Raw genomic sequence first — 16,028 nt, 5'->3', positions numbered from 1 at the left:
TGACGGTAACAGTGTTCTCAAATAGGAAAGAGATAACAATATTTTAATGCAGATTAAACTGCACAAGCTATGATTCAGTTGTTAGTCACATGAAGAATTATTTTCTTTCATTTCTTTGGAGCAGTAGAATACACGTTTAAATTTAGCACTTGGATTTGTATACACAAAGCCAGTCTCTAATTTTTTGTTGTATGAAACCATTGAATTTGTCCATTAATTATGAATAATTTATACAAAAGCCATGTAGAGGGAGACAAAAAAACAACCAGTAGCGTTAAGTCGTTACTTTACTCGGACGTTTTCAAACGCAACTTATTTCTTGTAGAGAGGCCTATAATTAAATATGACCTAAATATATCACAAGCAAGCTGGCAATTGCGCGTAAAGTGAGAATTTGGGAAGCATTTTCAATGTTACCCTTGGTCCTAATATGTTCAAGTTACAGGTTTTAATTTTCTGTACAGCAGATCATGTATCAAGTTTTGTAAAATGGGCCTTTTTTTAAAATCAAAGTTTACTTTTAAGTACGAACTATGTTTAATGAACCGATATACAGGATGGGTGGGAAGTAAGTAGGCATTGAGAAATGGTTATAACCTCTATATTTCCAATGCAAAGATAATGAAAATAATTTTTACACACTACTGACGCGCGAATTATGAAATCCTATTTACACATTATGTACACATTATTTTCATTAGGATTGCAGTAATATTACAAAACCTATAGCGATTATTTAATACCTACTTACTTCCCACCCATCCTGTAGACAAGAGCGAAATTCGCCCGAAAGCTTCCAACTCCCAGTACCGAATTACGGTCTATATCAAAATATGCTAAGTAGTTTTTAGGTGTTACTACGGAAGGATATAAACGCATTTCCTCCAGTCTGGACTAATTTCACGCACTTATTGAAAACAATCCAATAAATAGTGCGCAACTGCACTTCCATTGCGGGTAGGGTCACTAACACATATTTTTATTGCAAATTCTTGTGTGCAAGGCACGATTTCCGGATGTACAGTCAGTCTGTGTTGGGCAAGGTGACGAAGAGCCTAAGGCCAAGCTGACATGAACTCTGCTTATAGCTGCACTTTGCAACGTGCTGATTACATATTTCATCACCTACGCTGTAGAGTCGCAGATAGCCGACATCATGCAAGCATCCTGGTTAAGAAAACTGGTTTTCACATTAGGGAATATTGTTTGGTGAGCGTGGCTTTGTTGTTTTACTGTTACTTTTGTTGTTACTATGTTTTGCCATGCTGTGTATTGTTAACTTCAATTAAAAATGCACTGAACTTGACTGATATTTAAGTAACGCTCTTGGAAATGTACAGTAACACGCATTAGCAAAATCAAGTCGGTTTTCTCTTCCCACCAGAAGCCACAATTTGGTACCTATCTGTGCCTCCTACGCGTATTTGTGGTAGGTTTCACCGTAAAATTACTGCTGGACTATGTGCTCTTATGTGGATCCCACCTGATGGCCATAATATGCAAATCTGCGACGAGTCTGAAATACTCCAGGCAGCTAGTGTAATTGTTTTACATTTCCTAACGAGAAGACCACCGTTAAATACGCCTTTCCTTATTACGTTATCAATTTCGCACTGAAAATAATTTTCTCTCTTTAATAACTGTGATTAAATATTAATTAAACAAATAAATCTGATGGCAAAATACCGCCTTCCTCTGTTTGGATCTCTTTATCATGATCATCATAATACGTCATCACGTCTTATTTTCTCGTTTAGTATTCTTCGTAGACTGTCCGCAAGTCGGGACACCGCCTCATTGCTAACAGACGGCAAGGACACACTAACTTCCTCTCAATCTACCTGAAGCATTAAGTTAGTACGTCTGCACTGCACGAGAAGCAAATGTTGAACTTCGTCAGTGCGGATTATACAAGCAAGCAAACAACAGAACGGTTTTCAGACTGCGTTAAATGTTTATCACAATTCATCTCTGTGTACAACAGAAGTGACCTCAGTGAGTGTTCGTCGAATATTTTTTAGTTGGCCGTTCACTGGAAGGATCTAATGGGATTTAGCTCCTTTTTAATGACCCTAAAGGAATTTAAACAACTGCAATTATAAGAATAATACATTCCATACTTTACATTATGCTTCAAATCATTAAGGCTGATAACTTTAGTAGATGGTTCATTACATGTGATCAGTGATAGTGATTATGAAAGTGAACAGCGTGATAAAGTTATTCTGAGTTGGCCTTCAACACCTGTTGGTAACAAACCTTCAGAAATGGTAAGTAAATAATAATAATACGTTTACGTGTAGAAAATAGGATGTAGGGAAAACACCACTTGAGAGACCACGACGTAGATAGAAAGATTATATGAAAATAAATAAGATGTGAAGGTATGAACTTTATTCAGTTGACTCCGGATAGGATTCTGAACACTGTAATGAGACCTCGGGTTCTATAAATGGCTTATAATTTCTTGATCAGTTGAGCGACAATCAGATTCTTAAGTGGGACTCTTCCCACTTGAGTTAATAGTCACGCCTACATTGCTATAAAAATGCGCAAAAGGAAGTGTAAGATCTGAGATGTCTGACTTCTTTCGTGAAGACCCTGAGACTTTGAATAGAGATTGTTAGCGTCTGTAATTTCTGACAGTAGGAACATAATCAGCTGTTGACTCTTTGTAGTGAGGGATGATGAGTTCAAAATTACAAGCAACGTTGCCAGAAATTTTGATGAATAACAAGAAGATAAGAAAGAGGGAGCTTGTTCATTCGGTTATTTTTATTTCATTCTAGAAATGGCTGATTCATACGATGACTAATTTAAACCAAGGAAATTAAATCATTCGCTAATTTGAATGCGGACTATGGCATGGACAGTCAAGATTTGTAAGATTTGAGGTTTTCACATCGGTGAGTATGAAGATTTCCGTCTTCTGGATTGCTGCGCAACAACCCAGAAGACAGAAATCTTCACAGTCAAGATTAATTATTACATACTTATTATAAATCAATGTCCATGCTTCTTTATTAACTTCTATTAATTACTGTATATACTATGTAAATAGCTCAGTCAGTATAGTGACTAGCTACGGGCTGGACGACCGGGGTTCGATCCCCGACGGGGGCAGAGGATTTTTCCTCTAGCCTCTGCGTCCAGACCGGCTCTGGGGCCCACCCAGCCTCCTCTACAATGGGTACCGGGGTCCTTTCCCGGGGGTAAAGCCGGCCGGGGCGTGATGCTGACCACTCACCCCCATCTAGTGCCGAGGTCAAGGAAGAGAGGAGCTATACCTCCGCTCCCCCAAACGCCTACATGGCGTATAGTGGGACAAACTTTACTTTTACTTTGTAAATATAATGCGGAGAAATGTTGCGAACAGCCGTATTGATAGAGGTTTTCGATGGCTGCCCTCAAAGCCTCCTGGCAAATGGTGGAATAGTCCTTTGTAGTAACGCACAAACGCTTCCTATCAGAACCCTTCCCATTCATGGGTCACAGCCGTCCTTTAGTTGTATCAGTTGAAGTTACATAATCTAATCAATTCGTTCAGCGTCATAAGATAACGGGCTAACCAACCTGTACCTACCTGAAACTTCGGTAACCACTTGCAAGAGTACACGGTTTCACTACCCAGAAGATCACAATCTACAAGCATATGTTGTTACGTTTAGTATGGGCAATAAGCGTGGGGTACAACCAACTTCAGACATGATGTTGGAACTCCGGCCTTTTCATCTGCATCGGGTTACAAAAAGACAAAGGGATTATATCACTCTGACACATAAGATCTGTTTTAATATTATCCTCGCGTCAAGGCCTAAATTTCCAATTGGTTTCTTCATTTCTCAAACAAAAAATTCGTATGTAGTTCTCATCTTTAATGCGCGCTACGTGCTTCAACCGTTTCACCATCCTAGATTCGATCACTGGAGTGTCTTTTTACTTGTAAAAACTACATACTCGTACAAATTCACACTCAGTTTAGAAACTATTGAATGCATAATTAACTGTATCATATTTACATGTGCTCTAGGCGGCTGAAATGCGGATAATAACAACAAAGGTTTGTTATAAAGCAAGGACGGTAAAGTGCATGGATAATTTCTGAACAGTGCAAAGGACAGCAACGTCGCACTGGTAACATTTAGAGATTAAAAAGTAGTTATACCGCTTTTGATATCAAGAATTCCTTACGGTCTTGATAGGAGCAATACAATGCAAGCTATGCCCTTCCCCTTACTGCCCACTTCCTGATGAGCTTAAGGAAGGACATGAATATCAACACAATGACATCGTCCCACTGCATTGCACAGGAAATGTTTCATTTAGAGCAGTTGAGTGGACCCTTGTAAGTTTTTCTTCTAAATACGAATGGATGAGTGTAAATTGTGTGTGGGGTTGAACCAACTTACATTAGCCACATGCCACGTGTATTTTTCTGAATGAAAAACCACAGAATAGCTGGCTGATCTCTTATACGGAGGAAATTATTTAGTAGACTGGAAGCGTGTGCCGTCAACAGATAACTACACATGCATTCACTTTCTTGTCTGTGGAATAAATATGTTTATACGTTCGTTATTTTAATTGAGGGAGATTTCTGATTCGAATTATCATTAACTAAAGGGCAAAGCAGAACAACGTAGTAACCCATATTCTTGGAATCTTTCTGTGATAAAATGGAAGTTCTTTCGATATCTCTTTTTGAAGATTCACTCAACCCAAACACGACAGTTTTTTAAATAATTTTATTTTGGTACCCCGTTACGCTGACATTTGATTAACCTCTATCAAGACGAGAAATTATACTCTTCCGCTGTACAGTAGCCAGCAAATTAAACACAATTCACGCTACTGAAATGAGAAAGAGAGATTTAGTAAGAGCCATCAGAAAATACATTCTTTATTCAGAAGTGCACGCCACATAAAATTATGATCGAAAAGTTTTAAAAGTTCTGTCCGAAACTGAGGATTTTAAAGAAACAGGTTTCAAATTTTGAGAACTGGATTCAGACGACTTAAGATAGAATTCAGTGGATGCATCTTGTAAACATTGTAATGAACCTTCGGCTTCCTTGAAAGTAGAAAAGATTTCTTGACTAGCAGAGAAACTATTAGCTTCACATGAAGGACTGTTGGTACGTTTTGGTGGTTGGGGCTTAACTGTCGTCAGAAGTGTTCTCACTGAGTGCCTGATGTCGGTTGTTTGTATCAACCTCTTTTCCAGAACTGATTTCAAGCGATTTCTTAATGCGGTGTTTCCCAAACAATATTACTTCCTATGTGTTCGCATATGCTTCTACGATATTATTCACAGACCTACAGACAAGGATGTGAAATAAACATTTCAAAACCGTCTCATATCCGATGCGTGAACCATTGTTTATGAATTGCACCTACGTTTTTCTTTCGAAATACGTATTCTACGAAGTACTGTTTAGAAATTTAGAATGAATTCAGTATAAATAACATACAAAAACAGTCTTACGGATTTATGGAGTTCGATTTTCCGCATCTAGTAAGAATTTATATTAAATTAAATTTGAAGGATTTCAATGTAAATATACTCACAAAAGGATTTTATGTGCACATTCAACCAAAATTCAAACGCCTAATTGCACAAAGAAAGATCAGTCAACAATTTCGAGGTAACACGTTGAATTTGGTGGGCTGTCTGAGCCTGTTCAGTTTGTATGTTTCATAAAATCGCCACTTGTTGACAAACTAGTATTAGGATTGCTCGTAGAAATCGTAAATCACTTTAATTAGAATTTCATCAAGTCTTATAAGTTTCTAGGAGAGAAAAAATATGCATGCATCGTCTTATACGTTGGGAAGTACATTGAGAAAAAATAACTGGATTCAAACCAAACATATTTATTTGTTTCTCTCTGAATGTCTGTATAACTCCAAATGTCATTATCAGTTTATCTTTATCTCTTGTGTACAGAAGCTTTTCTGATACCACGTACAATGCGTTCTCTTCACGCTGAACCTAGGCGTTTTTCAAGTGCAGACACTGTCAGTACCTGTTCACGGTTCGGAATTTTAATTCGCCTTTGATTTCTACAAAATATTGTTTTAATTTATAACACAAAGTTGTTTCACAATGCGCTCCTTAGAAGTATGTGGCGGAAGAAATCCGAACGTCGAAAGCTAATGTACGTAATGGTTGCATATTTAGCTGTGCTTCTCACACGGACTGTTGCTAATCCAACTACTGAAGTTAAATATGTTGTATTTAAAAACTATGTAAACTACTGCTAGTGTGTCATGTAATTAAATCCTTCAGCCTAATACATATTTAAGCCATTAATTTTGCATGAAAATATTAAAATTATACACCATATCCACTGCTATACAGCAGAATTATAATGTATATATGTATTTTCCAACTTTCAATCAACACCGTGATATAAATTATATCTTATTACGTTATGTATTTCTTTATACTTTTTTAAAATGTTATATTTGTTTGACATATGTGCATTTTACAGATAATGTTCTTCGATATTTAAATTAATTTAAAAGTAATTTGGACCTGAAAGGGATTATTTTATATATGCCTCAGTACATGAATATATCTTTTATATATATATATATATATATATATAATGTTAAAATGTTTTAAACAGTGTCTAGAAACAAAAACAGAAATTAAGCCAAAGAGAAAAATTGATCCAGGAGATAGTACACCACAAGGCAGCTCTCCTAATATTATCACGGTAGTCATAACGAGGGAGTTTCAATTAATCGGACATGAATCTGGGATTAAACTATAAGAAATAAATACGTACATAATTTTGGTGATATTGAAACGCTGGAGCATTTTGTCAACAAGCTTCATCATCGTTAAATTTTGGCCTCTGGGGGTGCGACCAATCATGCATCGATGCAAGCATATTGCGTTTTATACAATATAAGAAATGCGCATAATTACTCTTTTGAAGTTTTCCTTCGTCTAAGTATTTTTATTTAAAAGCACGTTGTTTCGGAAGATCTTTCTACCTCCGTTTTCAGGTGACCCGTACTCTGTTGTGCCCGCTCGTTGAACACAAAAGAAGTTATTTATTGTGGGCGTAGTAAATTTATGTTCACTTTTCTTTGTACGTTTCTACGCCCACCCATATCATTGCTTGGTCTATCTAATCGTTTTCGACGAACACTTACATCAATGGACTTTACTTCTGTCCCACAGCACAGAGTCATTCTGCGATAAAAAAATTGTTTGTGTGTTGTTAAACGAGGCACTTGCAATATTGTGCTGATAATGATAAACTGATATCGAATTGATATAAACGGCAAATGCACATGCATTGTATCTAAATCTGCTTTTTACTTGTAATAGCGTGAAGTCGTAACCCACATTCACGATTAGAAATTACACGATCTAGGTCCAGAAATAATACTAGGTCACCAGTAAACGGGGATGTCAGAGGTTCGAATTCCACTAGGAATACGGATGATCGCTTTACTGTTAATACGTAACACGCCTGCGAACTGAAATGATCAAATTGTAAATGCAACAGAGACTTACAAATAGGCCTATTCCATTTTCTACTTATAAATTTGCCCAAAAACTGGCATTCGTGATTTAAGCAGAAACTGGAAAAAGGTGGCAGGAAAAAAGACGGCCAAGTATCGCTCATATACATCAATATAGGTGTATAGTGCCGAAATCATAATGACGTAACCGAATGTTTGGGTATTTATTTGTACATAAACAAGAAGTAGTGCGACTGATACTTACCTCTGTGGGTGCGTCTCTATTGGTACGCTGTAAACCAGTCAGTAACATGAGTCTCTGAACGGCTTTGATTTGCCTTAATTTTACAAACTATTATTTTAAATTTGCACCAATGATCTGAAGTTAATTACGTTTTACAAGATTATTCCCTGAACAAATGAGTAAAAATATTTCTCGTTACTGGCTCTGTTTGTACGTAACAGATCATCGTGTTTAAATAGGCGATCTTCGAAGTGAGGATGTTGCAGTAGGCTCAACATGTTGATAAGATCGAGTATGTATATATATATATATATATAATTTATATACGATACGATTTATATATATCGTACATATAATTTTAATGGATAGATTCGGCAATGAAATGCCACTTTGAAAGTAAAAAAATAAATGGAAACTTGGAACCCTAAGGGGAATACATGGCAATTGTATGAATTGAACTGGATCAGAATCGTGCCCATTTTGTGGACTTGCTGTATAGACACTGAATCTTTGGAGTCACCCGAGAGAAACATGTTACGACAATTCATAATATAAAGTAAGACTCCACAACGTACGAAGAAATATTAGAACATGGATCTATGTGCCAACATTGCTTTGGATTTCATCTGCAGTGTTGGGGCTTTGTTAGGGATCACCAAGGTAGCGTACCTCCCCTCCTTCAATTCGTCACACGATGTAGGATTCCCTTGGACTCTCAGAAAATAAAGTACGTCAAACCAGTACGTTTTACGTGAAAATGTACCATACTAGAAGAAGATTCAGCTCGCTAACCTATTTCTGTTCTTGTCCTTTATATACAAAGCTATAAGGTAAAGCGAGTAGAGATTGCGCACCATTCGGGAAAAAATCACTAAAAATCGAATGTTTATCTATTTTCGTAAATAAGTGTACACATGTGTTCTTTGGTATGTTAGGCATATTTAATGAACAATATTCCGATTGTTTTTTCAATTTTTGATAAGATAACGCAGTTTTTTCAGACATTCGATTTTACGCAATCTCTCCTAACCGGGTAGGTGAGATTGCGCAAATGGGTAGGAAAGATGGTTTATGGTTTGAATTACTTATTTCGATCAAACTTTATTAGAAATTGTTATTATAAAATGAATTAGAAGCTTTATTATTACAGAAAATGAATAGTAATGTTAATAAGAAAAGAAATTGTTTTATTATTACAAAAAATAAATAGATAATTGTATCCGACTGTTTATACTCAAAAGCACACATATTATTCTTCGTAATTTTAGGAAAGTTAAGTCGGCCTATTGTAAGTCAGGAGGAGAAACACACTTAATCAAACAAAAAACTGAATCAAACAACAAACGTACTTAATTACTAATATTAACCCTTTGCGGTTCCTTTTAAATACTACTACAGCTCTCTGCAAGTCTATTTAAATACCACTAAGCTGTATAAATTCAACTACTATTATGAACTGTTTTGATTTTTTTAACTTGCATAAAACGGAAGAAACTGTACTAAATATGGCAAAATATGTTCTGAGAGGTACATGGTGGACTCAGTCCGACAGAGATGGGCTAATTTCTTTTCCGTATCGACACCTAGTTGCGAATCTGGACCCAAAGCAGGCTTTCCAAAAACATTTCTCTTTAGCCTAATTCTCAAGGTGGATTCAGGAATATTGAATTTTCTACTTGCAGCGCGTATGGTGAGAGAGTCATTTTTATAGCTTCTATAGCTCGTCGCAAATCCTCCTCTGACCAAGACCCTTTATTAGACTTTCTCACATAAACGTTTGGCATTATGACCTATAAGGAGAAATGCCAAAAAAATAATTAGTAATACTGTGCGCTAGAAAAACTGCTCCGAAAACAAACTAGGAATTGCATGTATCATTTTATGCTATTTTATTCCTTAACTTATGTAAAATACAGTTAAAGGCAGTAGATAGGATGAAAACACAAAGAACATACTTCATTTTTGTTTGATTTTGCAATTAATTGAGTGAACAAGTTTATTTTAATCTCTCCTCCCATTGAAACAAATGAAAATCCTGAGCAAACTCTCCTATCTAGCGCAAGCGCCAACTATACTCATTGGGTAGGGAAGATTGCGCACCCACGTGATCGGCATGAAAATTTCCACAGTGACTCGCAACAGCATGAAACACTAGTCTCAACAAAGAACTAACTTAGAAAATACTTTATTTGCAATTATTTAGAGGTGAAACATTTCTTATGAAAATATACGAAACATTCCAGAAAATTCAAGCCCTCACCTTCTACAGAACAAGCAGAAAATTGGCAATAAAACACAGAGAACAGCTTGCATCGACACATAAATTTAACTGAAGCCTCTACTAGTGGTGTGCTTACTGCTCCTCACGCTGTTGTACGCACATCTTACCCCCTTCCACCTAAATTTAGACATGCGCAAACTCTCCTACCGCGCAATCTCTGCTAGCTTTACCTTATACATAGATAAGAAAACACGATAAACTGCAATTTTCTTCTTTCAGGGGTGCACCATGAACACGTCTAAAGGCGCGAAACGTCCGAATGGTGTTGAGGCGGAGAGCATTCAGTCCAACAGAATACGTCCCATCAAAGTAACAGCGGTCGGCGACGGAATGGTCGGGAAGACATGCCTTTTAATCACATACGTATCAAAACGTTTTCCCACAGAGTATGTTCCAACAGTGTAAGTGTTTTACTTCGAATGCCATATTTACGACGTTTCGTAAAGAAAGTTATATCTTAGTTTTAGAGTAATTGTTTTATAATGTCGCAAAAGAAAACCAGGATGAAAAAGTGGGAATGGACAAATGTACTGAGGAAACTGAAGTCGAAACCGGGAACGTTTGAGTACAAGGCTTCTGCGCTACTAGACCACCGTGGCAGCCCATCTGAAGACAGGAATAGTCAACTCTCGAAACGTCATTCATATTAAACATACCGAAAATATGAGCGATGTCCATCGTAATATAATACTTAAATAATTAATCGATCTTTGTTATAACATTTACTGAATGCTCGCAGGTTTGACAATTACGCTGACAACATAACAGTAGATGGCCAAGAATTTAATATGACACTGTGGGACACAGCTGGGCAAGAGGATTATGAACGACTCAGACCACTGTCATACCCAAATGTAAGTATTGAAATGCATAGAGACATTTTGCCTGATTGGACTACTCTGCTGAATCAGACTCTGCCTGTGCGGGTAATGTCTCCAGCAAAAGGTAAGGGATAATGTTAAGATGTTACATAAGCATTAGTGCATCACGTGTAATTCAGAATTTCACTGTTACAAGTGGTTTGACCTTTAACAGATGTACCTGCTCAAATACTCGCTTAGATAACATTGTGTAAATTTCCTGACATGAAATGTAGGAAACCTATCAATTAATTTATCATAATTTATCATAGTTTCGTTTGTGTGAAACTCGTGGTTGAGTGATTAATTTCCAGTGTGAATTGATCCTGAAGCAGTAAAGAATGTACAGTTACAAAATAACATCGGGATCGCTGTTTCGCCGTTAAGTGGGCCGTCTTCTTTTTCCACAAGCAAATGCCGCGTTTGGGACTTTTGTGTCAACTGCAGAGAACAGCTTTCCAATTAAGCGTCGAAGTATAACTCGCGCTGGTAATTGATTCTTAAACGATCCTTAACTAACAATGAGTGAAATTTGACAATCAAGTACGAGGTTTAGCGGAGACTATTACAATGTCTTGGAGAGATATTGCTTAAAAATGAAAATCCTGCAAGGGAAATGGTATAATAGTGCTTCGGCAATGAATGGCAAGCTTAGTAACGGACAAGTATACGTGACGTACACTTCCACGTTAGTAAGTCCGCTGCTCTACCCGTAGTCTGAGGCCTATTTAACTATTTCCACGCTTAAACGAATTATGGAAAACGACGTTTACCGAAGGTGACTATACACACAGCGAAATTAACATTTCAGACTGTGAGCTAAAAATGAACTAACTGTCATTAAAATCATTACCAGATTTTCGATTACAGTAAAGAGCGTATTTGTTTTTGTTGCGTTTTATAAAAACAATGTCTCTTTTACATAGTTATAGTTACGCGAGCCGGATTAATAAATAAAGGCAAGGCCTGTTATGACATGCCTTTGTATACCGGCTGAGATTCGAACCAGTTACATCTAAAATAAAAGTGCTGAGCGTTAAAACATATTTGGTTGTGATAAGTTGTGTAACCCCAGATGGGATCATACATTGAAAGTAGTGGATAAGTAAGTGATTTCATGGTTTGACCAAGAGAGAGAGTGAGAGAGAGGAAGTAAAAATGTAACATGTCTTTCCGCTGCTTTGGAATGTTTCAATTTGTAAAATCGTAGATAAGTCTTTTTTATTTTGTGACTGTTTTTATATTATTGAATATCCGTAATTTAATTTCACGTGTTTTGAGAGGAATGTTAACACGTGAAATGAAAATGGATTATTGATATCAGTATTTACGTGAATAATTTTTGTTTCATGTCTCGGACCATTAGGCTGTTGCTATTTGGTTATTGATTTGGTTGTTACTGCCTTCCCATCTTCAATTTTGGCCTAAAATAGAGTCCCACAATTTATTTGTTTCAGACGGATTGTTTTCTTTTGTGCTACTCCGTATCCAGTAGAACTTCATTTGAAAACGTGGTATCGAAATGGTGCCCAGAACTGAAACATCATATGCCACATGTTCCCATTGTATTAGTTGGTGAGTAGAGTACAGTATTTTTTGCATACATACGTACCATAGGGGAACGCATGGATATTGTATGTTCACTAGTTGGCAGGGTTCGCAGTGGCCGCGGGTTCGAATCCCACTCGAGCCATGGATGTTTTTCTGTGTTGTGCTGTCCTGTGTACAGATAGAGGCCTTGAGACGGGCCGATCCCTCGTCCAAGGAGTCCTACCGAATGTCTATAGATCAAAGCCAACGAAAAGTTGGGACCCGCAGTTCTCAGGCACTTGAAGAACAGGTCGTTCCCAGTATCCCCAGTATGGGTTTATTTAATTCCTACATACAAATGCCAAGAATGCCATGAAAAAGTTTAATATTACATTAAATAATGGTTTAGTGAGGGAGGTATGAAAATTTATGCCAGTATTAAAAATTATTTGTGAAATTTTTAACAATTTTTTTTTTTTTTTTTTACTGATTTGAACTCGCCCTTACCTTGACATCATAATGAAAACCTGTGTACAATCTTGTTAATGTCACTCTACGACTAATACCGACGCTGGGATAGCTCACTCAGTACAGTGACAAGGCTGTAGGTTGAATGACAGGGGTTCAGTATCTTTCTTTATTGGCTTCCATGTCCAGACGAGCCCTGGGGTCCACCCAACCTCCTATCTGGTGGGTACCAGGGTTCTTTGTATGGTAGTAAAGTGATAGGTTATAAGGCTAACTGATCACCTCCATCTTGTGCTGAGGTTAAAAGTTCATGGAAATATACCTCCACTCCCCCATACGTCTGTATGACGCGATGCATAGTTAAGCACCAACAGACAACTTTATTGTTAGCACCACCAGCGTTGCTGTTACTTGGGAAATTTTGAGTTGGGCAACTTATGAAATGTATTTTAGGCAGGAGACTACAATCTTAACGTCAGGATTAATAAAATATCTTAAACGTTTAATGCCTTTCTCAGAAATTTGTAAAAAAAAAAAAAATAATTCATAGGAAATAACTTTTATTTTGATCGGTTTTAAATATTCATTAAACCCAAACATGTTAAAGACGAAATTTTCGATGTTACGCTTTGAACTATTTGTACGATCTTATTAAAAGGATAAATTGGAAAAATCCACTTTCCTCCTTTATGTTATGAATCAAAACATTTCCACTTTTCTTAGAGTTATCACTGTCTCGGAGTTGATTCTTGTTTTTTTTTAAAATTACATAATTTTCGGTCAAATAAAAATTCTTACATTGTAATTAATCTACTGTTTCAAATTACCAGCCACGAAGATAGATCTACGAGGGGAAGATCCTGAATGTATTTCATTTGCTGAAGGGAAAAAGCTGAAACAGAAGATACATGCAGCAAGATATGTTGAGTGCTCAGCCATCAAAGGTGAGGGTCTTCAAGAAGTTTTCATTGAAGCCATCAGAGCAGTGATGAAGAAACCACCGACTGTGAGGAGAGCTTGCAGTTTTCTCTAGTCTGCAGCAATCATGAATTGAAATTATTGGAAAGTTCCAAATCTCTTGCACAAAAATTAAAGAAGACACTGACGACAACACAGGGTTGCCAATTTGTGTGTGTGTGACTGATATGAGATAAGCTATATCTAAATATTATGGGCATTGAGAAGATGGCAGTCTTCTGGGTTGTAGCACTGTGTAGTCTGGTACAAGTTTACTAATGTTTCAGAGGTCATTGCTGCCTCCATCATCAGGGCCTCAAACCATAAGACGGCCATCTTCATACTCACCGCTGCGAGAACCTCAAATCTTACCTATTATGGGCATTGTCCATGATAATTATTTTTTTCCAACCACGACATTTCAAAAAAGGGATCAGGTAGCAGATGGGGAAGGTTCCTATTCAGACAGAGCTAGTCTAGATCCTGTTTCTGAAATATCGTGTTTGGAAAAATTTGTGATGACGGACAATTTCGAAAATTGTAACCATGTTTGTGATTTGAGATAATTTGATACTTAGTGGAGTTATTTTAGTGGAGAGACATGTCTTACAAGTGAAATCCAACGTAAAGAAAGCGAAGTGTCTCGTGTGTCTTTACGTTAAAAATCTGTATCCTACAGTGTCTTTTGCTGAGCAACTTGCAAAATAATAATAGCAATATTAATAAAGTATTTTTTAGTATGGCAGAAAATCAGAGTCATAACCAGTCTAAGTAGAAGCTGCTGCCTTATGCTAATTGGAATTTTATTATTTTACATCAAAATGTGCCAACAAATATATGCATCATGGACAGGATAAATACTGTGGAAACAGTAATTAAATATTTATTATGGTTAATGTTTTAAACTACTATCATTTGAATTTCCAATTTATTCAAATTACTTTAACAGTATTTTTTATATTGGAGTTAATGTTACGTGATGTATGTTACCTATTATTCTTTTATTGTTATTCAGTGTTCTGTCTGACAACAGATCCATTGCTCTGCCCAAAAAGAGCTCTCCAGTTTTCCCTATTCTCAGCTTCTCGTTTTAATTCATGGAACTTCATCTTCTTTCCTTGTTTCAGATCGTCGGTTAGCTGTATCCGTCTTCTTCCCTGTCCTCGCTTTCCTTCAACCTGGCCTTCGATGATATCACTCAGTAATCCATTCCTTCTCATAATATGTCTCAGCCAGTTAGCTTTCCTTCGTGTAATCGCCTGCAGAATGCTTCTTTGCTCGTTGACTCTCCTCAATACTTCTTCGTTGGTCACTCGATCCGTCCACCTGATCTTCACTATTCTTCTCCAACACCACATTTCAAAACTCTCCAGGTATTTCTGTTCCTTCTTACTGAGTGTCCAAGTCTCTGTTCCATACAGCGCGACACTCCATACGTAACACTTGACTAGTTTCTTCTTTATCTCCAAGCCCAACTTGCTAGTGAGAAGTATCCTCTTCTTGACGAAAGCTGCCTTGGCCATGGCTATCCTTGCTTTTACTTCCTTGGTGCATAGGGCGTCCGTTGTGACTATGCTTCCCAAGTACTTGAAATGTTCCACATTCTCCATCCGTTGGTTTCCAACTACAACGTTCAATGGTTCTGCTCTCGGTGCTATCCTCATTACCTTTGATTTTTCAATGTTGATTTCCATTCCATTCCATACTCTCTACCTGTTTCCACTAACTTGTCCATCATGTTCTGTACTAAGTCATCTGCATATGTTACCTATATTAAGATTTAATGTCATAAATACAGTAGAGTCTCAATTATCTGGCCTTCTTTTGTCTGACATTCCATTTTATCCGACGTACTGTGCAAATACCCATTACTATTTTTTTTAAAAATAAACTCTTTTATTTACAAATTTACATTCTGTTAAATACTATCTTTGTGAGATTTTTCTTCTGATGCTGTATTATATTTTCTTCGTAATTAAAAAATATCATAAATTAAGTTATTAACTTACTTATTATATACCCTTGTCTTTTTCATTCGTCTTCCATGTTGTCCGACAATTTTATTATCCAGTCGACCTTCGGTCCATTTTAGGTTAGGACTCTACTGTATGTGAAAAATCAGTGTAATTTACTAGTATTTGGAAACTGATGATGTATGAAAAATCTTTATATGAACTGAAACTGTATTAAATATCATTTATATGTA

The 16,028-nt window shown here is 36.8% G+C and overlaps 1 protein-coding gene across 7 annotated transcripts in view; it reads left to right on the top strand.

Moving 5' to 3' along the window:
- Nucleotides 1-16,028, top strand: part of LOC110831974 (Ras-like GTP-binding protein RhoL) — a 25,042-nt gene extending 9,014 nt beyond the window's left edge. For 3 of the 7 annotated variants that reach the window (XM_022068553.2, XM_087355388.1, XM_022068550.2), the window contains exons 2-5: nucleotides 10,227-10,408; nucleotides 10,747-10,861; nucleotides 12,325-12,442; nucleotides 13,696-16,028. In XM_022068553.2, coding sequence (XP_021924245.1) covers nucleotides 10,236-10,408; nucleotides 10,747-10,861; nucleotides 12,325-12,442; nucleotides 13,696-13,898 — 609 coding nt within the window. In that variant the 5' untranslated portion in view covers nucleotides 10,227-10,235 and the 3' untranslated portion in view covers nucleotides 13,899-16,028. Of the gene's footprint in view, nucleotides 1-1,757; nucleotides 2,271-2,789; nucleotides 2,907-6,136; nucleotides 6,159-10,226; nucleotides 10,409-10,746; nucleotides 10,862-12,324; nucleotides 12,443-13,695 lie in introns of those variants that run through there. The other 4 variants (XM_087355387.1, XM_022068552.2, XM_087355386.1 and 1 more) reach the window with 4 other exon arrangements.

The sequence above is a fragment of the Zootermopsis nevadensis genome, unplaced genomic scaffold, assembly GCF_977971745.1.
Source record: "Zootermopsis nevadensis isolate Lab colony 2312 unplaced genomic scaffold, Znev_1.0 Znev_ptg000024l, whole genome shotgun sequence".
Taxonomy (NCBI): domain Eukaryota; kingdom Metazoa; phylum Arthropoda; class Insecta; order Blattodea; family Termopsidae; genus Zootermopsis; species Zootermopsis nevadensis.
Note: the sequence above shows the minus strand (reverse complement) of the source record. Positions and strands in the feature narration are given on the sequence as shown.